This window comes from Gopherus flavomarginatus, chromosome 3, assembly GCF_025201925.1.
Source record: "Gopherus flavomarginatus isolate rGopFla2 chromosome 3, rGopFla2.mat.asm, whole genome shotgun sequence".
Classification (NCBI taxonomy): domain Eukaryota; kingdom Metazoa; phylum Chordata; order Testudines; family Testudinidae; genus Gopherus; species Gopherus flavomarginatus.
This window is the reverse complement of record NC_066619.1, coordinates 201,306,660-201,330,252: the sequence shown is the minus strand read 5'-3', so window position 1 is coordinate 201,330,252 and position 23,593 is coordinate 201,306,660. Positions and strand designations below refer to the sequence as shown.

The 23,593-nt window shown below is 40.8% G+C and overlaps 2 protein-coding genes across 7 annotated transcripts in view; one reads left to right on the top strand and one right to left on the bottom strand.

Annotated features, from left to right (window-relative positions):
• Positions 1 to 2,360, top strand: part of GATB (glutamyl-tRNA amidotransferase subunit B) — a 56,345-nt gene extending 53,985 nt beyond the window's left edge. For both annotated transcript variants that reach the window (XM_050946484.1, XM_050946485.1), the window contains one exon: positions 459 to 2,360. In XM_050946484.1, the coding sequence (XP_050802441.1) occupies positions 459 to 587 (129 nt within the window). In that variant the 3' untranslated portion in view covers positions 588 to 2,360. The remainder of the gene's footprint in view (positions 1 to 458) is intronic.
• The window catches only part of FHIP1A (FHF complex subunit HOOK interacting protein 1A), a 147,683-nt gene that overhangs the window by 9,993 nt on the left and 114,097 nt on the right, over positions 1 to 23,593 (bottom strand). For 2 of the 5 annotated variants that reach the window (XR_007773447.1, XR_007773448.1), the window contains exons 8-13: positions 23,201 to 23,280; positions 21,405 to 21,592; positions 19,853 to 20,884; positions 15,286 to 15,464; positions 14,872 to 15,010; positions 9,069 to 9,196 (exon numbers count right to left, since the gene is read on the bottom strand). Coding sequence is in view for 3 of the 5 variants with exons in the window: in XM_050946269.1 (XP_050802226.1) it covers positions 10,411 to 10,661; positions 14,872 to 15,010; positions 15,286 to 15,464; positions 19,853 to 20,884; positions 21,405 to 21,592; positions 23,201 to 23,280 (1,869 nt within the window). In the remaining 2 variants the exon portion in view is untranslated. Of the gene's footprint in view, positions 1 to 6,971; positions 9,197 to 10,027; positions 10,662 to 14,871; positions 15,011 to 15,285; positions 15,465 to 19,852; positions 20,885 to 21,404; positions 21,593 to 23,200; positions 23,281 to 23,593 lie in introns of those variants that run through there. The other 3 variants (XM_050946269.1, XM_050946268.1, XM_050946270.1) reach the window with 2 other exon arrangements.

The window sequence follows — 23,593 nt, the reverse complement described above, 5'->3', positions numbered from 1 at the left end:
TAAATTTATTACTAATAAGTTGATATTGAACACTTTAAAATCTGTTTATTGATTACTATCTTACGTTTTGCATGTCACCCCATTAGGAAAAGTAAAATAGACAAGTCTGTCTTTCTGCACTGCTCTGTTTTGACTTGAAAACACTGCAAGGGGTTTCTTTAAAAAAAAAAAAAAAAAGTTTTCCTTGGAATAAAAAGATAATAATGAAACCAGTAATTCTATTAGGACTAAGGCCCTGATCCTGCAATGGCATCTGCTCATCCAGTGGGGCTCCAGGCAATTGTAGGGTTCCAGCCACACACAGCCCTTGCAGAATCGAGGCCAAAAAACTTACTTTAATACTAAATTTTGGGCCTACATTAAGCTGGTGCTAAGGTTAGAAAATGTGCATCTGTTTAGAGGGAAAACAGAACATCTTTCATTATTCATGATAAATACTTTGTGCTCTTGTTTTCAAGGTTATGGAGATAAAGAAGGGAAACCCAAAAGTTCTGAATAAACTGATTGGACTGGTTCAAAGAACAACAAGAGGGCGAGCAGATCCTGTGCTGGTGAAACAAATATTAGAGAAGAGGCTGTCACAGTAACTTTCAGAGCAACTTGCACAGGTCCCTACAGAGGGAACGACTGGACATTCCCTGGACTTTGTACAGTTCAATTCCAGCCTGAGCTAGAAAAAGATACTGTGTTGTCTCAGCATGGAACAGAATTATTATTCCCTTTTGGTGGTTATTCAGGTAGTATCTTGTTATACAGTCTTCCTTGAATGCTTCACCCTCTATCAGGACAAAAGAAAAGATATTCAGTGCAAATGAATAGGAGAAGCTAGTATTGAGTGCTGTTCACTTTTCCTGTTGCTGGTTTTGCACACAGGAGAAAGGTAAATGATTCAATACATTGCTGTTTGTCTGAATACTCTAGAACTTGTATCAGATGTATGTTGTGATTCAATCTTGCCACGTAGCAATGTTTTTCTGAAGGAATAGAAATTTATGCATTTTAGAGTGTGAAATGTAATGATGTGAACAGGACACACCACCTACTCGCTCTGCCGAACACCCAGTGGCAGCTTAGCCACTGCTGGCCACTCCCCCAACCTGTCAGGAAGGGGAAGTAGTTCCTCAGTGCTATCACTCCTTCCTTGCCTCTGCCAGAGGGAGGGAAAGGAGAAGAGACTGCCCAGCTGCCTTTCCTTCAAGTGATGATCTATCCTAAACCTGCTCCCCAGTGGCTAAATAGGCCCCTAAAACCAACTAAGGCAGCTGAAGCCCAGGCAGTCCTGTGCATTATGGAAAAATCCTGCTACTTTAAGAGCCTGTGCTATATGCATATCTATAATCTTACATCTATAATAAATACTTGATAGGGCTATGGACTGTGGTTTCTGGAGTTCAGAAGCCTCTTCTGATGCTGCTAAATAATCCCTTCTAACAACCGCAGTTATCCTCAAGCTCAAAGATACTTCTGAAGGGTAGAATGTTTTGCCATTGGAATGCATGCACATACCGTACTAAGCTCTTAGGCCCAGGTTTTTAAAGCTATTTACATGCTGCAGTGCTCAGTTTTGCAATGCCTAACTGATTTAGGCACTTAGCCTAAATCCCATTGACTGTCAATGGGATTTTGACTCCGATGCCTAAATCCTTTTTGAAAATGAGATTTGGGCTCTTACATACCTTTCAAAATCTGGGCTTAATTCAGAGAATTCTTCTGTGGAATCTAGCTATTGTCTTCAAGTTATGGAATTCCTAGTTCAGCCCTGCTCACTGGTACTTCATTCTCTGATTATCAGTGCTACTATCTTTCTTGACAGGGAAACATTTGAACAAACAAGCTCACAGTTTAAGCAGAAAAGAGGCAAAATGCAGGAGTTTTCAAATATATTTATTGAATAAAACGTGTACCCATTGTTCACATAAAAATAAGTTAGTTAAAAGGTTGTGCAGCTGACAAAAAGCATTAACGTTAAGTTGCCTGTTTTGTCTGAAAAGGATAAGATTTACTCTGAATTTTGCAATGACAGACGTTGACCTTTTAAAAAATTGTGTTTTTAAACTGACATTCAAACAAAGGCTTAACTATCATTTTGTCACCTCCGAGCAAAACCACCATTTTATCTTGTACTTAGTGGCACCTGTTTTGTTCCATGATGACTTCGTTCAGAGTGCTAAGTTTCAATCAATGTTACAAAACACATCCAGATAATAAATGGTTATGACACAAACCATAATATACACTGAACTTTGAATTTGTTAGATTAATGCTCTGCCCTTAACTCCTGCCATTCTGGGAGGAAACAAAAGGCACAAGACTGTGAATTATGGACTGAGCATCTGCATAAAGTTTGAATTTTATGGGTCCATGTGTGTTAAGCCTATTCTTTACCTTTACAAACAAACAAACCCTACCTTTTTCCAGAAGGTTTTGTCCTCTTGTATTATTAATGCTTTTTGTTGGGCAGCTTTGGAGTGGGATGTGTGTTACGCTAACTACTCTCTCTCAGGTGAGGGGGTAACTGCACTATACTTAAAATAGAAGGCTCTCAGATACCATAGCATGACTACTGTTGGTAAATATCTTTAATGGTTACCTGTTTTCAAAACCATTTTGTTCTAGGCAATTATGTAATAGGGTAGAAAATAGCCTGTAATAATTTATGGACAAATTCTACGAATATATAGCATTAGATCTTTAAATTTAAAATAGCAATTACTATAAATCTCAACCTACTTTCAACATTACCTGCCACACATACAATGGAGAACAAGGAAGGCAGCACCAACTAGAAATGGATAATTGTAACAAACTCTTCCCTTGTAGTAGAAGCAGACAGAAGGACACAGGTTAAAAATCTTCAACCATATTACGACAAAGTGAGTATTCACCCACAAAGCTTATGCTCCAATATGTCTGTTAGTCTATAAGGTGCCACAGGACTCTGTCACTTTTTACAGATCTAGACTAACACGGCTACCCCTCTGATACTTGAAACCATATTATGGACTCCTCACCTGCTGAATTTTTAAACCAACATTTTGCATAGGAACAAAAACTTATCTTCAGGATGTTTCTTGACTGACAATCAAAAAGGGTAAGCTTTTTTAATCAGAGCTTAATGTGTATGAAGTCCTTGTATGCTCATTAAGGTGCTGGCTATCATGTCTAAAGCAGTGTGAGCTGGGGTGGGGGGAGCTTAAGCTTCGACAGGGCTGGTTACCATGGCTTCAAACATGTTATCCTGTTTGAGTGTTAAGTGCTTTTTGTTCACTTTCAGCTAACTTGATTGAGCTATCCTCCCTACACCCCAGCCTTTGTGCCCCTCTGAGCAGAACATAAAACATCCAGTTAAAAATGGCCAGAAGGATTCTCCTGCTCCCTACCAAAAAGCTCAGAGCCGAGTCTAAACTTCCCAAAAGTTTGTTCCCTACAGAGAGTGACAACTCCGCCACATACTCAAGGAGTTAATCAACTGTCTGACAATTACGCAGCACAGGCTGGGTGTTGTGGGGTGAGGGTGCAGAGACTGTCTACGGAGTGATCAATGTCACAAGGCTTGTACAAAGAACAAAAGCTAGAGCTTCCTTGAAGTAAGGCTCAAGCTCTGCCCTTAACTCCGGTGTCAGTTTGCTACTGAAGCCCTCACTGAGCTGCTGCTTAGATGCCTGATGTGTTCCCGTTGTTAGGCAGGGTGAGTTAGACAGTTTCATCCAGATCCTCGGTGTTAATTTAATACACAGCCTGTGTGAGAGAATTTCCTTTCCCCTTCAGCTTACGGAGAGAAATTTCACCAATGTATAAAAGTTGACACCATACACAGTCATTACAATCCCATCCAGATGGACAGAGAGGTAGGTAAACATGGGCTCTTACCAGATAGAGTGTAAAAGCTTTTGGCAGGGGGCATTGATTATGTGTGTGTAGCAGCAGTTATCCTGCATTTGGGGGTTGGAGGGAGAAACTGCCAAAATATTTTTTCTGGCATTGTGAGAGTTATGAAAAAAGACAACCTTTAGCCATCAGCCCTGGCTGCAAAGTTTCACAGCAGAGTTTAATTTGATCCATGTCATAGAGGTGTCTGATGGAAACTTTCATTACAGGTTAGGCATTCTACTTGTGAATGTTAATGTAATTTGAACCCTTTTCCAGGCCATTAAGTAGGTGCTGTGCTATCATTCTAATGTAATAATCTTATTTTTTTGCTGAGCAGCCGTTGTAATATACAGACTTTCACAGTCACTAACTGCAGCAGCAGCCTTTCATAGATTAATGGCCTTTGTGTGCTGTATGTGTAAAGTAGCATCTCACTCTTGAACGAATGCCCTCCTTCATCTTTTGTTTAAAGCTATAATCTCAGGGTGCTCAAGAAAGGAGACAGAGCACTACATCAAAACTTTTGCCCTTTAGTGTATCTCCCTTGCATAGCTATTTTCATATGATTCAGACAGGAAGTTCGTAACATTCTACTTCATCTAAGGATGAGAGAAAACCAAGTTACAGCAGCAAGGTGGTCACAATTTATCTTTTCAGATATAGCATGGATCTGGTTGGCTGTACAGTTCAAATGCCCCAGATGTAATTGTATTGTTAATGTTATAAGTGAGGCAATATATATTAAAGCCACAGGTCCCAGCAAGCTGCACTGGATTCACCTTTGCCTCCCTACTCCTATGGCTAGTTGATTTGGGCCTGGTACAATTTAGAACAGCCTCATGCTAACTTCAAGTTGCACTTGGAAGGCGCTACTCTGGTAGCTAAGGATTACGGAAGCAGCCCTCCCCTCTTCTCTTGTTGAGGTCCTGAGGGAGGGGAAGTGATTAGGGACAGAAGAGTGGCCTGATACCAGCTAAGGATTCCCAGCTAAACAACAAAGCTGATTTTCTTTCTACCTGCTTTTTGAAACCCAAGTAGCACAGAACAGGTAGAACAGGCCAGGATGCAGGCATAAGTGTCCAATGGTTTTTTTTTTTTTAAAGGCAGCTCTCTATCCCCATAAATTGTGGGTTCAAATTACTGTCCTTGCAGACAGCCCGATTTGGTGACTTTTGTGGAGGGTGGGTTATGCAATATTAAAGAAAAGGAAAGCAGGTTTGAATGAGCAATATGCTGGTGCAGGCTCCCAGCAGGACTTTGCTAAAATTCTGCCACCAAACTTGACAGGAAGGCTGAAGGTTCAAGCTTCTCTACATTTATGAGTGCTAGAAACTTCTATGTGCGAATGTTGACTTTAATTTAATCACAATACTCTGAGCTGGAGCTTTAAGGAAAAGTAAATATTGCTAGAGTTGGTAAACTGAATGTCACTCTCCCTGTTAACAGAGAGTTGTGTCCAGCAGTGATATGGCCTCTTGGCTCAAGCTGGAGCACTGAATGGTGAGACTTGTAGTCTCTAAAGGCTTACATTTTTCCATTAGAGATGAGATGGCATTCTGTGTGGGTGCTAGCCAAGCTGACAGAGTAGCATTTAGACAGTTTGATCAGACCTAGGTTTAAGCCTGCTATATTATTTTTTAGCCTAGATCCACTTGGTTATTTTTAAGCAAATTGCAATAAAATAGTGATATCAAATGCTCTCTTGAAGCTAATATATCAAACACAGGTATACATGGGCACTTTAACTTTGGCAAAGAAAATTATTTTGTTCAGAAATGCAGCCTTTGCACAAAAGTTCCATAAAGGGTTTTAGGCCTTAATCCAGCTGCCACACAAACTGTTATAATCAATGAATAATGACTTCCCAGCAGCCCTTAGAGGCCAGAGGATCAAAAACACATTAACAAGGGATAACTTTTACCCTCCCTTCTATATTTTTACAGTAATGGTCCTTGACACAGGGCCACTATGTGACTTTTTTCTGCTTGTGACAAACAAGAGTAATACAAATTTCAGTTCTGTCTATATTTCACACTGAAGTGAGTGCCAGCCTGTGTTGTTTTAACTTAGTTGGTGGTAATTAATGTCATCTTCTATCGCTAAAGCCCAAAAGGTGCAACCAAGGACATCCTGTAATGACCTAAATTAAATTTAGACAGTGACAGCATGACACTACTGTATTGTGCCAGAACTAGCATGGGTAAAAGTACTATATAACTTACATTTATAACATTTAGACCTCAGCTACAATTGCAAGAATTGCAGCCTTCATAAAAACTGTAGGCATGACATAGTAATTTCAGTCAGTACAGCACAGTAAATTGCTTATTAAATCAAGCTGCCCTCAAAGAGGAACTATGTTATAATCAATGTATAAAAGAAGATTTGCACAGTAAGCAGTAATGACTTTGTAGCTCTGGCTACAATTCAAAGTAATACACTAAAAGGTGTGACATCATTTAACTGCACCAAATAAGACTGTTCTTTTTTTCTCTCCCATCCTAGAGATTTTTTTTTTTTAAATGCTTGTGCTGAATTGACCACACTGGAGAATGGAGTCCTCTGTTTACCCAGAGGCATGCCAGCACAGGCAATGACAGTGCATGCTTCAGCCTTGTACTGGAAGACCTACCTCTCTAGTGGTAGAAGGGCAGCTTGACTGTAAACCCTCATTCTGTGCTGAACAAGACAGTTGCGTCCCTAGGGAGTGGACAGAAAGCTGTCTCACTGCACATACGCCAAGGAGCTGTCAAAGCCTTTCAGCCACTAGTGCCCAGGTTGGAACTGGTGAAAACTAAGTGTACGTGTGTTATTACCTACCCACTCTTTTCCCCCTGAAAACCTGTGCCTTTACCCAAGTTATAAAAACAATTCTGTTAAATGGATCAATCTTATCTGTCTGGATAATCTTTTTGTGTTAACGACAACTAGGTAGTATTCACCAAACAGGCATAACTTCACTAAGTGAATGCATTGCACTTTCACTACAGGATGTGACAAACCCCGATGAAATATTAAATACTAAAAGGAATTTGTGAACAGCAGAGACTTTGAAGGAATGTATCTAAGTGTACTAAAAGAAGGGCAACCTTTTTAATAAAAAAAAAAACAAAACCCTCCTCGGGTCTGCTTTTCATCATCTCCACCAATGTAACAGATCAGAATCAGGTCTTGATTTCTGTTGTTCCAAATCAGTCCAATTTGAAAGCAGCAGCATATTAAACAGCATTTGGATGAAGGACTTGAACAAGAAAGGATTATTAATCTGAGGCTCTGATAATGAAACAACCACCATTTTCATACTGAATTACATGTAGTTTGCTCTGCACATTGAAGGTAGGAAGTACCAATATCATAGTTTATTTTTTCTCAGGATGCTGGAGGTTATGGTTTTGTAATTCAGCCCTCACTGAAACCTTGCCTACGCTATCTCAGACCAGAAGTATTGAATCTTTATTTGGACAGTTTAGAGTTTGAGTATAAACTGACCAGACTTATATTTGCTATTTCCTTTGTGTATCTCAAAAATTGAGCAATCGGTTGCCAAATTTACAAGTCCATAATATGGTCTCTCTTTTTAGATAGGTGACAGAGTTTTTGTTTGTTTAAAGCGTACCTTGTGCACATACAGTGTAATGACTTGTAAGAATTCCTCTGCACACTGTAGGTTTTTTAAAGCTCACTAATGTGGTAGGCGGGAATAACTCCTTTGGAACTATTACAGTTTACTGGGTCAAAACCAGAAAACTTACAGATCTAGTTTGCACAGTCCAGATTTTAAGGTCTCCATCTACCTTTGTCTTCAGAACAGACTATTGTAATGAGAGAGACCATTTAATATGAAACCATTCCTAAACGGTTCAGAGTCTGATTTTAACTTAAAGGCAAGGAAAGGGAGAATTACCAAACAAATTCACCCCATTAACAGTTTTTAAAAATGTGGATGGTTTCTTGGGAGTAAATACCCACTTGGTTATGACTCATTGAAGTTTGCTTATTTTATTATTACATGTATTTATTCCTTTTAAAGCACTCACATCAGCTTCTTGCTAGAAGGTAGTGGCTATGCTTTGATGACATGGGAACAGATTAGATCAGTGCTTAAGGAATTCAGCAACCACTGACCCAGCCCCGATTAGGCTGGAGCACTGTGGTAAGTGATGCTTCGCCATCTCTCTCTTCCCCTGAGGGATAATTTGAGAGAACAGGCATGAACCACAGTTCTAAGGTGGGTGGTTGAGTGAGAGTGAAGAACCTACCAGCTGCTAGAAGAAGGAAAGGGACCTGAGGCTGGTTGGCCATGGCTCCAGCAGCAATGGAATCAGTAGAATTCTCCCATTCCTAAATTAAATGAGTTTTTTTAAAAAAGGCAATCTAATGGGTGGTGAGTGGAGCAGCTGCAAGGAGGTTAGAGGGTGGTTTGGTGGAATTGCATCTGACAGGCAAAGAGTTGCATGGAGCAAGAACAACAGAAAAGAAAGGGGCCTGAGCACAAAGGGCTGAGCTGCAGCAGTCAGGGCTTTGAGGGAGGGCAGCTGGTGTTCAGAACTGAATACATTACAGATATCTAGACAGACAAGTGATAGCAGGTCAAGGGAAGTATTTGCAGGTGGCAATCTGTACAGATCCACTTTAGGACTTTTAGTGTCTCCTACAGACAGAACCTAGTGTAGTCAGGCACTAGTCTAGCTCTCCCTGTTATGGAAAATGGGTGCACTTTTCAAAGCACCAACGGGTATGTCTATACTGGAATAAAAGACTGGTGGCTGGCCTGGGCCAGCTGACTCAGGCTGTGGGACTAAAAAAATGTCGTATAGACATTCAAGTTCAAACTGGAGCCTGGACTCTGGGATGACCCCCCCGCCCCCCAAACACACACACAATCTCAGAGCTCAGGCTTAACTTAAAGCCCAAACATCTACACAGCAACTTTAAGCCTGCAGCCCAGGCCAGCTGCAAGCGTTTAACTACTGTGTAGACATACCCCCCTGTGACGAAGGACTAAGTTAATGGGACTTCAGCTCCTAAGTGATTTAAGTACTTTACAAAATGTTACCTGATCTTTCTTTTTATAGGTTTTTCATTTACATTCCCTAAGTGAAGATAGCATGTTTGAAATTGGGAAAGTTATATAATGGGGCTTTTCAGTATTGGGGAATTATAACCAGCACCATAAACTGTTTTAATATCATTCTTACCTCCGGTTTTCAGTGCTTGTGGGTTGTTTTAGTTTTCTCGTAGTAGAAAGGGGAAGTATTAAGGCTTTCATGAACTGAGCCCTCATTCACGTAGAGCAAAGTTTAGCACTGGAAGCACAATTATGCCACTAAGAGTAAGACAAAATGCAGCAGTGATGCACCAATTCATCATGTTGGGGTTCTTCTAATGAACCTCATTACTCACAGAAGAGAATTTTCTTGCAGTTAGTCACTAGCAAACAGTTTTCAGTTATCCCTGTTACTTTTTCCTCCCCAACTGCTGAACATTCCTCCCCTGTCCCCCATTACCCCAAAAGTGCAATATTAGGCAAAGCTAGCACATAACTTAAAAATAAATAACGAGTTTCTCTTTACATGTAGTCATTTTGTTTTTCCTTAACCAAAATGACATTTAAAAAAAAATTAAGCACCTTTTCAGAGGCAAGCTGTCCTTTTTCATAAAAAGCAGTACTTAACAAAAATAGATAGGAGTCACCCTTGTAACACTACTGAAAGCTATTGAATATTTTTCTTCAGCTTATCAATAGAAGAGAACAAACAAATTTCTTCTACAAATTTGTTAGAGCTTGCATAGAAACATTTTGCTTTGTACTTTGTGCAAATCTTACTAAATAAGGCTTGCTTGAGATTTTAGGTAGCAATATAATATTTATCAAAGAATGCTGAGAAACTGTAAGGAAAATTCCAAGCAGTCTGCACTCTACATCCACTTATACATTTCATTTGACTTCAAAAGACCAACAGCTGAGAGCTGCAGAGTTGTATGCAACATAAGGCAATACGGTATGTCTTGGGTACAGCACCTGCTTTCAGCTAGTCATGCATTTAGAACACATGAGACCACTTGGATTCACAACCCCAGCCATTGGTAAAGGGGATTTCAGAGGTGGGACTGTAGACTCTTCTTTTAAAAATAAAGCAAACACCCCCCCTTACACCCCCCAATATCTTGGCCCTTAACACAGAAGGCTTATTTGACCAATTTTGTGCAATTTTCATATATATTTACTTATCAGATATTTCTTCCACCGGGCAACCCACTTTTCTAGGCCAAAATTGAAAACTGGAGCAGTGAGGTAAAGGAAGTTGTGTAACTGCACAAGGGAAGAAGGGTACACATGATGTATTCCTGAGGGGTTCTATTTCAAATTAGTATGTTGCACAGTTGGAAGTCATAAGGCCCAATATAAAGGTAACATGGAATGAGGTTTTTTTTTTTCCCCTAGATCAAGTATTGTCAGGAAGTATCAAAGTAGAACTTTCTTTTGTAAGCAGCTTCACATTTAAAAATCTGCTAATTGTATTAAGGAAAAAAAAGACACTAATAATAATCGTCAACATCACCCGGTATTTTGTAACCCAGGATGGAATGTTCCTGTGCAAGAGCTGCTAGCTCCTTCAGAAACTCTGGGAAAAGGGCAGCTGCAAGCACGGCATTCCTCACAGGCAAGGGAATGCCAGGAAGAGCCTTTACTCTCTTAGCTCTGTGTCCCAAGAAAGGCTGGAGCAGGGTTTGGGAAGCTTCAGAAAGATTTCTTCCTTTCCCTGTGCTGCTGTTGTGTTGGATGTTCTCTAAATCCAGGAAGAACAAGAGAAAGAATCAGTTTTAACCAATAAACAAACCTAATTAAAACTGCAAGCTACAGTACTATAGAATGCATTCACTCCACGACTGGTATGTAATGCAATATTTTTACACACCGTGTGGCCCAAATTCTATTTCCCATCCCACCCTTCAAAAAAGAGAATTATCAAGGCTCAGATAGGCATGTGGGGTTATTCCCCACCCCCACCCCCTTTTTTTCTTTAGCAGTCTGGTTGCTGGGAGCTGCCAGTGGGAAAAAACAACATGTAAGTGAAGGCAGAGTAAAGGAAAGGAACATATGTGAAAGTACTGTTAAAAAGGGAAATCAGAGTTATTTGCACTTTATGGGTGGAAAACACTTTCCCAAAGTATAATTTAAAATAATACAGCCTTGCACTAGTCTACTCTCCTGCTTACCTGGCATTAGCATTTATTTTTTTGTTTTGTTTTGGACAGACAAGTAAAATACCTTTCCCCATCATCACCCTGGAAAGGCAGGTGAGTGGATTTTGGGCCTCAGCAGGTAAATTTTCCTAACTCTGCAAAGCTCAAACCCATTATTTAAGAAATACTATTTGAAGTTTCAGTTTTTTCTGCAGCTGTAACCCTCTCTGAGCTTTCTCCATGGAGGCTACCATCTTCCTGTGAACAGGCAGGAAATAATTTTTAAAAATAAATGAGAACACCACACATTCTCCATTATCTAGACACCTATATGGTCTGCCCTCACCGAGCTCGTTCCAGGATTGGGACTAAGATTAGTCTCTTATTCAAAGTAAGTAACACAAAATTTTAAAATGTAAACTAAATAGGGAGCAGCACTTTAATTTCAACCCATTGCTTCTCATTTTCAACCTCAGTTGGAACCACATTTTAGTTAAGTGACATTCAATGAAACGGAAAGGCCACAAACTCAAAATGTATAAAAATTACGTTTTGTTACATGATAAATAATTAGACTGCGGAATTCATGCCCCAAAATGTTAGAGGTTAAGAGCTTAATAGGATTCAAAATGTAATTAATCATTTACATGACCACTAAGAATGTCCACTCTCATATTAGACAATTAAAAAAAAAAAAAGGATTAAACCTACATCCTTCACAGCATTAACTAACCACTACATGATATGGTTAGGAGGAAACTTCCCTTAAAGTATGGGCAGGTTATTTGCACCTTCCTCTGAAGGATCTGCTGCCAGCCAACTAGTGTTAGAGACAGGCTATGGGATTAGATAGACTACTAGTCTGATGCACCATGGCAATTCCTCTGTTCCATATTTCTCCATCCTTGTTTCCGCTTCCTCAGTTTATGGATGTTAGTGTATATCCATCTGATACTTGGATAAAGTTTTCATCTCTTAGCAATAATTTGGTAAAGCTATACGTTTTCTAGTTCTAGTTAATCATAACTCTTGCCCTCCAGACTCTTTAGTCACTTGTGTTGTTCTCTGAGTTTCTCCCAACTAGGGCTGGCCAGGAACCAGAATTTCTGTTCTGCAGGAAATTCTAACATTTTTGAAATTGCCTGCAAAATAAAAATTCAAAAAAGTAGTCTTAATAGCCATCAAAATGTTTTTTTGTGACTTTTATATTATATTAAGATGAATTATCTTTTATATACATATTAAATATATTTTAATACTTAAATATAATTAAAAGTAAAAAGCCTAAACATTGATTTTTTTTCCTATTGAATAATTTCATCCAGATAGACCCATTTCTGCAAAATATTTCAATGAAACTGTATTGTTCAATGGAAATCTGTTCTGTCAAATTTTTCATCCAGTTCTGCTCTCAATTTCCATTTTTCTGGAATTTAGGTGCACAGAACTAACTGTGCACAGTATAAAATCTTACAGCATAGAGACTGAAAAGGTCTAATAGTCTAGATTTTTTTTAATTTTTAACACCAGGGACACAGAGCATGTGTCACTTATCTGGTTATTAACCAGATGCTTCTACAAATGCAATCTCAAATAGACTTTTCCCTTCACCATGTACTATTTCAGAATAAGCTGAGATGTACATTTTCTGTCATTCTTAGAACTCTTACAGCATTATTGTAATCCAAGTATGTCCCCTCTCTTGAACACCTATGTTTTGAATTAGTTTTCACCCATGGGATCAATTCCTGTTTTTCTATTTTAAATCCTGTAGGAGGTCAACTATATTCAGTAATGCAGGAAGAATCAGGAAAGATTGTGTTGTTTGCAGTTATACATCACTTTCACTTTTCAACTTGAAAAGGGAATCTAGGAGAAAGTTTAGTTCCATAATACTGAATTTTCATTTTAGCTTCCTGCAATAATCTCATGAAGTCCAACCATATTTTATTGGCCAATACTGTAGCAATTTCAACTTTACATTTCTTAATCTTAATAATGATGTGGTGTGTTGGTGGACTAGGGAGGTAACTTGCCCCCAGAATTACTGTTTGATTACTGGCATCGCTAGGATGGCTGAGAGCCAAAATTGCAGTTATCTAGGTATTTTAGTCTACGCATTAGTCAAGAGGCTCATTCTTTACAGTGGCTGCCATAGGGCAGGAGAAAATGTTACAGGCCAGTGACCGAGCAGCCTCTGCTTCAGGTTCTGGAGTAATGACCACAATGAAGGGACTCAGCAAACACTGAAGCCCACAAATATGCTGATGTAAAACAGGAAAATATAAATAAATGCCAAAATCAGAGACTGTTTTATGAAGCAGTTTCACTGTGTCTGAATAGCTACAACAGAGCTTTGAAGCATAACATTTACAAGATGGATGAAGTTATGTTAGGAATGCATTATACAAAGATTTCATTGACAGTACCTAAAAAAAAAAAAGCCATTAAATACTGGCTTCCAATTTTGCATCCCACATGCCAGCTACAGTGCACACTAATTGTAAGACTCTCTCATCTACTGTTCTTGACCCTGGCTTCTAAACCCCACCGGTCTCTGTGATAAACATCTCATTTACAGCATGCACCTTCCACAGACCAATGCTTCAAGAAGTAGCCTGAGAAAGACACTGATTTTGCAGAGTATGCATATTGTGAATGTTAGAAGCTGACACCATGCTGATTAGAATTGAGGAAAATTATTAAGTCCTTCAGAAAAGAGCAATTAAATAAGCATTTTTAAGAAGTCTCCCTTGCTTCCTACACACCAATGAAAAGCCAAACAAAAAATCTGGTGTAGGGACAGTAGGATATTCATTCCAAATGATTGATAACAACGATTCAATAAACAGAATCTCTTGAACCCTGTTCTGTTGCTATCTCTATGGTTACTGTTCTCAGCAGATCCTATGTATTCCCATCATATGTGAAAGCAGGGTTTTAATGGAAGCTTGGAGCCTAGTGCTGACAACTCAGCAGCAGTTCTAGAACCTGGTGCCTGAAGTTCTGAACTCTGACTACAATGTGAGGCCCTGACCCCATCAGCTGCTGGAGGAATTTTATCTTTTAGAAAAGAGGATTCTACATTTTAAATTTATCTTCTGAACTTGCTGTATGAAACTTTAATGATTAACAGCCCATTGAAAATAGGTGTAGCACACAGCATGCCTGAGAAGTAGCAGATGATAGAAAAGTCAGCTGGAGTGGGAACACTGTGCCCTGGGGTGGCACCAACTCACCACCACCTTTGATGTGCCCCTCCTAGTACTGCATTTCATTTTCAACTTACTTCTTTCATTTAAAAAGGGCATAATCAGACATTTCTGGCTCATATTTATCTCTCTTAAAGATATTCTAGTCCAGCCTATAAGGCTTTATCTACTAGAATTTCACAATAAATTTATTTCTGCAACTGCTCTCTCCAAGAATTACCAAAAAAGAGCGGCTACATTGCTCAATGTGAGACAAAAAATAAAATGAGGTAGTGCACATATGCAACCCCTCCCCATAAACTATGTACTCGGCCAGTCTGACAGCAAGTCATGTCAACACCTTATTCAGTTACTCTTTCAGAAATAAGTTTTCATGTGCTAAAATAAAACACACTAAGAATTTCCAGATGGGAGACAATTTCAAGGTGCATCCACATATCGTGGCCTAAAAACTTAGGATTGTCCCTTTAAAGTTACAAAGGTATAGAAATACGTTTGGCTGGTGATATGCATAATGCCTCCTTTCTGTGGAAAATAGGGCAGACAACCAGCAAGTCAGTGTTTTAGATCATATACCACTGTGAAAGTGGTTGATATTTACCTTTGGTTAGTAACTCTGGAGCCACGTCAGACATGTCCGCTCGGAAAAGCAAGTACTGCTGGGCCTGTATAAGAAGACCTGAAAAATCTTTTTGGATGGATGCAAACTGCTCAATTTTATTTTTCACAGAGGCCAGCACCTGCCAAAATAAAAATGGTAAATTTTTAATACTATCCTTGCAATTATGCCCTGGAACCTCTGTCTCTCTCTTTCCAAATTAGAGACTGTTACAATTCATTGGGTAGTTAATTTCCAGCTCCTTGCATTGGCACAGTCAAAACATCAAACTAAACAGAGAGGTCCTCAAACAGGGGACAGCTAATGCACAGCAGCAAACTGAAAAACAGGTAAACAAGGCACTAGAATTACTGGCAAAGCTTGCAGTGAGCATGAAATGAGGAATTGATGAAGTACCTGATATAATGATCGTACACTAGGCTGCAATACAATGTTGGTATTGAGCAGAAAGGAATGAAGAAGAGGTTGCGGGTAACTGGCCAGTTGAGTAATAATCCCAATGAGCAGCAAGTTAACATGCAAGGAATTCTCCAACATATTCTCCAGCTTTGACAGCACTACGCTGATAAATGGCCCTACAGGAAAAACAGGAAAAAAAAATTCATAAAATCAGGGGAATAAGCATTTGAAAATGAATTTAAATCTCCATATCTGACTAAATCAGACTTCCCACGTGCCAAGCCAGTCTGAACAGAGGATGCAGCTTTGAATATATTTAATCTCATTAACTGTATCATGAGTAGGGGCACTTTGACTGGTTAGCCAATCAGTTGATGTTCAAAGTATATAAAGCATCCGTAACTATTCTACCTCAGATGTGCCAATAAAGATTTAATCTAGCATGTTATGTTCTATGGATCTTCTCCCATTGACGTTACTCGGAGTCCAGCCAAAGATTTCAGATGAAGCAGGGTCAGGCTACTTATAACCGTTCTATGGCGTGACCAGATGTCCCGATTTTATAGGGACAGTCCCGATTTTTGGGTCTTTTTCTTATATAGGCTCCTATTACTGGAAAGCCAGCAAACTCTCTCCATTTGGAGATCCTTGACATGGGGGAATCCCGGGGTGGCACAAAGCGTAGCCAATTTCTATGCTACCTCCTGTGACTCCTGCCATAGGAGGCATGCCTGGAGGAAAGAACATAACATGGGTAACCACTCCAGCAAGCTCCTTCTGTCAAGCCACGCTCTTCAATGTCCTGGATAGCTGAGTGCAGTTTACCGCAGCTGTGTGGGGCTGTTTTAAACTATGCTAGAGGCCGAAAGGAATCCCTGGGCAGCCCAACAATCAAGGAACCAAACCACAAGTAACTACTTTGCAGCTCCACCCATGAGGCACAGGGCATGGCTGAGGATCAAAGCCTGTTTTGTTTTAGGACTACTGCTACTATGGATGCACAGTATGGCTGGGTCTACACTAGTAGCTTTCTTCTAAAACATGTCCCACTACTGATATTGGTACAGCCCCACTGAGGAGAGCACAAGTGGACGTACTAGTGTAGACAAGGGTCCAGGTGACTATTGGCTTTTAACTACCATGTCACAACTCTAATTCACATGACATAGTGGTTAAAACACAGGGTTAAGAGACACAGTAGCCACCGTCCCAGCTGTGGCCAATTGGTTGACCAGCAACAGTCACAATAAGAAGTTGCAGCCCTGGCAGAAGGGGGTGGCTGCCAGTGAGGTCAAGGACTATTCTATGTCAGCAGCAAACTGGCAGGAAGCTGCCCACAGAGCTAGATCACAAATTCTGTAAGACTAGGATGAGACTGCTGAGGGAAATCCCACAGCCTGGATGTGCTTCCCTTCTCCAGTTCTCAGCGAACTAGAGAAAGACTGGATTCCCTAGGGTGCTACTACAAAGCCTGGGAGGACTGTGACATAAGGATTTGAGGACAGTGGGATCTGAGCTGAAATGTCTCTACGACAATAGGCACCAACTTTCTCCAGCACCGGTGGGTGCTTGTGCCAACCCCCCCCCCACCCGGCCCTACCCCGACTCCACCTTTTCCCTGGCCCTGCCCCCGCCCCCACTCCAACCCCTTCCCCAAAGTCTCCGCCCCCTTCCTGCCCCTATTGGATCGCCACCCCAGCCCCACCTCTTCCCCCAGCGTGCCACATTCCCCCTCCTCACCCTGCGTAACAGCTGTTTTGTGGTGCAAGCCGCTGGGAGGTAGGGGAGAGAAGCAGGACGCGGCAGCGCTCTCTTGGGAGAGGTGGAGGCGGAGGTAAGCTGGAGCAGGAGGGTGGGGCAGGGCCACGGGGAGCTGCCGGAGGGTGTTCAGCACCCACTAATTTTTCTCCATGGGTGTTCCAGCCCTGGAGAACCCACGGAGTCGGCACCTATGTCTACGACCATTTGGTTTGCAGCAAGTTGGGGTGTGAATCTACCCCATTTCAAAGCCGGATAGATCAAAGTAAACTAATGAATTGTTAATGCATGCCACCAGGGTCTACATGGACAGTCAGTGTGTGGCAAGCCGGTGGGGTTCACACCTCAGCAAGAGGCCAGTGTACTTCTACGCGGCCCAAGGACAAGCGAGAAGGCTGAGCCACATCACAGCTGGTTAAAACACCAGTAACTAATCTGGATCCTGTCTACATTTGCAATACCACCAATGGAGGTGTCTTGCAATATTTTGCTGAGATACATAAAAAGCCTTCACCCAACACTGCCTGCACTATCTGATCATCCTGCTCCTTCCTCCTCTGACATTCATGGCAGCAGTCTCAGTGTAGTGCTGGGACACTCTCCCTGCCCCCGTGCAATGAAGGCAGCTGTGTAAGAGGTTCCAAGAGAAAGGGTATTGAGGCAATTCCAAGTCAGCCTTGGGATCTGAGCAGCAAAGGCTGAAGCCAGGCACTTCCAGCAACAGCAGAACCACCTCATGAGACTTGATCAGAATACATAGGTGGTCTCTGTCATATGAACAAATCGGGAAAAATAAAAGGGCCTCCAGCACTGTACTAGAGCAACAATCAGAGCAGCTCATCAGGTGTTTATAAGCTTCAAAAGAAGCAACACAAACTAATTAGAACAATTCTTTTAATTTTACACCTAGTCCAATGCATGTACCTGGAGATATGGGGGACCTACCCATAATAAAAGTTTATTTGCCACATATTTCTACTACTGACCTTTCCTGGTTTGGGTGGCATGGAGGGAGGGAGGGAAGTTTGTGTTTAATGATCTTATACTGCAAATAAATGCTAAAAGAACAGTCACCATTTTCTAAACCAAGGGTCCAGCATCAGTGCCACGTCCACATAACAGTGTCTTTATTTAAGTACAAGTCATATAGTGGAGCAGCATGTCTACACACTGGTGGGATTTACTGGTGCTGGGAGACTTGGTTTGAACATTTCATTCTGTAGAACAAAGCTCCTTCCTCTAATAGCGCCCCATAACACTAAGCTGACACCGTCAAATCAGAGCCCTAGACCGACACATAATGTAATAGTGGATCCAAATTATATGCAAAATACTATTTCTGTATAGTAACACAGAGATGGCTGAAATGTCATTTGTTTGAGTGATAGCATAACCCCCATTGCAAAGTCAACTTTGCCAATGTCTTCCCCGCTCGTCACCATTTAGAAAACCATTTGAAATAGAGTGAAGAGACAAAGAGAAACATGGCTTGGGAGGGGTAGTAGCAAAGCTTTGTCTCAAAGGAAGTGAAAGGGGAGAAAAGGACTTGACACAGACAGAAAGGGATGTGGCCAAAGTATCTGAACTATGTTTGACAGGGAATGACAGGAGACTGACAGAGCCGCATGTGACCTAGGGACATGAGGGGAGCTTTTCAGTGCCTGGTACAGAGAACTCATAATAGAAATAGTGGCAAATGTACTTGAAAACCAAGTTGCCTTCCTCAAATACTTAAAGACTGAACACCAGGCCTACTGGCCACATTTCAAAGGCTGCATTTCAATGACTAAAAGATTAATGTATCCTGAGTTATTTAAAGTCAGCCCTTATAGACTTTGCTGTGGGTAAGCACGCCTGAATACATCATGTCCTCCCAATGATTAGATATCATTCTGTGGCCAAATTTCACTGGATGCCTTGCACAAGAGAAAAACATAACAGCAAGGGTGCCATTGGCATTTGAAAAGCAAGATGCCTAGACCTGCTTGCAAAGAGGTGCATGCAGAAATGACAATAGTGCTGCCACCTGGTGCACAAAAGCAAAATAGCAGCAGAAGGTGGCAGAGAAGCCTGTCCCTTTTCTGTTATGTTGCATATGCTGCTGTATAGGTAGCAAAGCAGTTGCAGAGCTGGGACATTTTAAGTGAACTTATTATGTTAGGTCAGATAGTCCAACAACTCACAATGGCAGGATTGTTCCCTGGAATGATGTGGTTAGGACAGTTGTTTGGTGCTGGTCTTGTTCTAAATTTTTATAACAAACTAAACAAATATGAAGGTCAAAAACTTCAGCCCAAGAATGGCACCTCACACTTTAATGGCATAGTTACATTGTATCAAAGTAAATAACATTAATTTAAAAGTACCATAATAAGTTACTGTTATTCATGTTTCCCTTCTGTCCTTCATATTGGTTAACCCTCTCTCCTCTTCTGATTGGCTGTTGTTCCAACCTCTCCTGCCATCTTTCTCATGGCCACCAATGCCCTCTCCTTTCCTTTCTATTTCAGTGTAGCTAATCTCCTTCTACCATGACCCCACTAAAAGGGTTTTTAAAACAAACCCGAAATCATGGAATTACCTAATGTTCACTGCTATCATATTATTCACTCTGCACATTCCACCCTTTCCCCAACCCGTTTCCTGTCTTATCTATTTAGATTGCAAACTCTTCAGTTCGAAGACCGTCTATTATTCGATATTCGTACACTGCTGGTTACAATGGGATCCTGTTCTTGGTTGGCTCCGATAAACCATAATAAACAAGGTAAAGAACACCAAAAAGAAATTAATGAGGAAATTCCACCTGTAAATGCAGCATTCTGGCTCCTTGCAGGATGGTTGGAAAATGTATCCTCCTTTGGCCCAAATGGAGACAGTATACTTTCTGTAGAGGGAGTGTCCGCTGAAAAATTTTCGAAGTCCTCCTCCTCTTCCACTGGAGATACAGGATCAGGTGTCAGCAATTTCTGCTCCTCCAAGCCTGTTGTGTTAGAATCCAGTTCTTCAATAATTTTGTCATATTGTGCAATGAATTCCTCACTATTTGGGCTCAGCAGCCTCACATTTGAGTTTTGATCTGCTTCTAGAGGAGAGAGTTTCAGCTCTAAGTCTGGCTGTGGGTCTGTTTCAACAGCTTTCTGGTTTATTTGTTCCTTTGTTACATCCTGAGGCAAACCAGAATTTTTCCTATTGTGTTCCTTTAAATTTGTGTCTGGATGTGAGTTTTTCAAAGACCTCTTAATAGGTTGGCTTTGAATTGTGTTTTGAGATTCAGTTGCTGTACTTAAAGTTTCCTCCTTGGAATTGTCATCATCCTGAGCGTCCTTTTGGGCACATAACCTGTAAACCATGACATCATCCTGAAAATCTGATTCTTCTATGTAAGACCCTTTGACAAGCATGATTGCATTCTTCTTCATCTCTTGAATGTGCTTTGGTGGCTCTGCAGGCGGCTGTCTCTCTACAGTCCCTAGATCATCATAAGGCTGGGGTGAGCTCACGTCAGACCCAGGAGAAATCCCTGTATCGTAGCTGTCATCCCATTCCAGCTCCAACTGTATCTTCTCTCCCAATGGAGTAATTTGAGAGGAGCTGCAGTTACTGGAAGTTCGCTGCTGGAGTTGGAACATAGACTGCTCCACATTTTTACTGTTTTCCTCTGCCAGCGTTTGGATAAAGGTGTCTGGGTCAGGGTCTTCCCCATCATATGGGGCAGACCAAACCTGGCAGTCTTTCATGCAATGGAGAATGATGGCTTCAGCTTCCCACAGGTACTGCAGGTAACTGATGTCCACAGCTCTTCCGTATTTCACAATGCACATGGATTCGCAATAGCCTATGCAAGATAAAACAAAAGTATTCACAATATGATAAAGAAAATCTAACTGAAGTCCCTACAGTAATGCAAGGCAGCTGCTAAGGAGGACAGGAAGATACTTTTGCCTCAGGCACCCAAAGGGGATGGGTAACCAAGGCACAGTAGTTAAGAGATTTGCTCATTGCTGTGTGTCTAATCCAGAGTCAGCATTAGAATTCAGGAATTCTGAGAGACCTGCCTGGAGCCCAATCCATCAGACCACACAGCCCCTCCAGTAGCATAAGATGTTGCCACATCTTCACATGTTTTTGGGAATATACATCCAACATGGATATTCTTTAAAACACAGATTGGATAGAGCTGCCATGGAGGAGTGATTAAATACTGGCCCCCTCTAATCCAGACTAATTACATATTGTTTGTGAAATTTCAATAGTAAATTCACTTATTTGATATTAGACGTGTTCATTTTCCCACCCTATGCTGAGGATATTCCAAATCAAACCCTTCACAGCACAGTGCACACCCAATGTTTTACCTGCACCGGGTGTGGCCTTTGTCCATAGGATGTAATCTTTGGCTTGGTTTTCAACAGTCAGCGTAATCCCAGTAGAGCAGCAGACAGGGGTCAAAGCAAGCAGTTTAGCAGCAGATACTGAATAACAGTCTCTTTCCCTCACAGTCGATCTTTGACTCAACATCATGTGATTACATGGGATCAGATATCTGAAACAACAAAGCCAATCATTACACGTCCACAACAATACTCCTTGTATTTTAAGGAGAGTAGTTGTGTGGAAAATTCTCCTCTCACCTTCCCCTTTGCTCAAGTTAAAAAACACAATCTGCCAAATTACAGTCATCTCCCTAAGAACATCAAACATGGCAGCTTTCTGGGTAGGTCTGGAGTCTGATGAGTTACACTGGGCCCCAGTCTAGAAGAGGAAGGGAAGGACAGGCGCTCCTGGGAGGAAATGCCTGTGGGGATAGTTACAGGAAACCACTGGACCAGGACTGTGTCAGAGCATTGTTCTAAATGTGGGCAGGAAGGGGCAGTGAAATAGGATGGGCACATGCCAGAGGGTGCCAGTTTGTGTGGATCTATTCAGGATGAGTTAGGGAGGAAGGGTTGGAGAGCCCAGTCCACAGAAAGAGCCAGCACATAAATACAAGTTGAGGCACTGCATGTCAGGGAAGGGACTAGCAACAGAAGTCCAACTGGGTCATTTTGTTGGGAAGAATCAACATATAAAGCTCTTAGGCACAGGAGGGCTTATGGAGGGACGAGGAGCAGACATAGCACATACTTGCATTCTATTTCTTAGAGTGATTTAGGGGTTAACTAGACTGGTGTTTTGTCATTTTAAGTAAATCAGTGTTTAACAACAAGCGACTCCCCAAATAAACAACAATACAAAAATAAATGTAGCACTCACCTCTTTAAAGTCAGTGGAGGAATCCTACCAGCTCTGAGTTCCCTACAGTTATATAATGATCTGTTTCAGTCCCTACTAACGTACCCACAGACATCAGCAAGGACTGGATGGGATCCCCGTGTAACTTGTAGTGGAGGGAGGGAAAAGAGACGGGACGAGATAGCTAACACCCCTGGATTTCCCATTGAGTTAATGATCTGATTAGGTCATTGTTAATACATCTAAGGATTAATTACCAGTGACCTGATTTGATCCAATCTAATCTAATTCTAACAGACATGCCAGCCACACTTATTAAAATAACAACATAAAAAGAATAAAGAAAAGCAGCTAGAAAAATTTAAAAAAATGTAAACTGAGGGTTCTGATATAACTCAAGAAATGCTCAGTTAAAAGCAGAAATCAACTAATCCAGGACATTGCACAATTAAAGCAGCATGTCCTTCTACCCTAGGTACAACTGGTCAGGAATTTATTTGAGAAATTCCTGGACAAGGGGGAGTAAAAAGGTTTGGAAGCTGCAGAAAAGTAAATATAGCCCTGCTTCATAGTGTGTTTAGCAGATTATAATTCATGAGAGAAAATGTTCAGAAGTGAAAAAATATTATAAATTTAGAACCAGGGAACCTTTAGAGGTGGTAAATAATCCATGGATTCTGTTCCCTCACTTTTCTACAAATAAATTACAATAAAAGAATATGTGAAAAGCAAGGTCTCTCTTTGTGCCTGGGCACGATAGGATATATAAACTGTGCCTCTCTTGGTTTGGTATATTTGTGTCAGAAACATAAATGTTTTATCTCTGAATTTGTTTGCTTGTTCCTTTTAAGAGCTCTAGCTTTACATACAGAGACTTCCTACTGGAGAATTAGAATAGAGAAAGAAGCGTGGATTTTACCTTAAAACTAGCTGTAACATCACATCTTCGCAGTGTAAGCCGATGAGTGTTCTGAACAATGCCAAAGATACCACACAGAGCTGGGAAATGACAAACACATTCAGTTTTTGATCTGACAATTGTAACTTTTCATCCCTCCCATGAGGTGAATTTAATTCTTCATTGATAAAGCACTAAATTCAGGCTGTGCTTTCTATAGACACTAAAAGTATGCTTATTTCATTCTGTCAGGATTTTGTTAGATGCCTGAAGTTATACATACACCAAAATATATTTTTATAAAATACATACAAAACAGCAATTTGCTTTTAAGAAGCTGAAGGAGAAAAGTTTGCAAGCACCGAAAAGTGAGAAACAGCACACCTTTCAAAGGAATTTTGCTATTTTAGACAG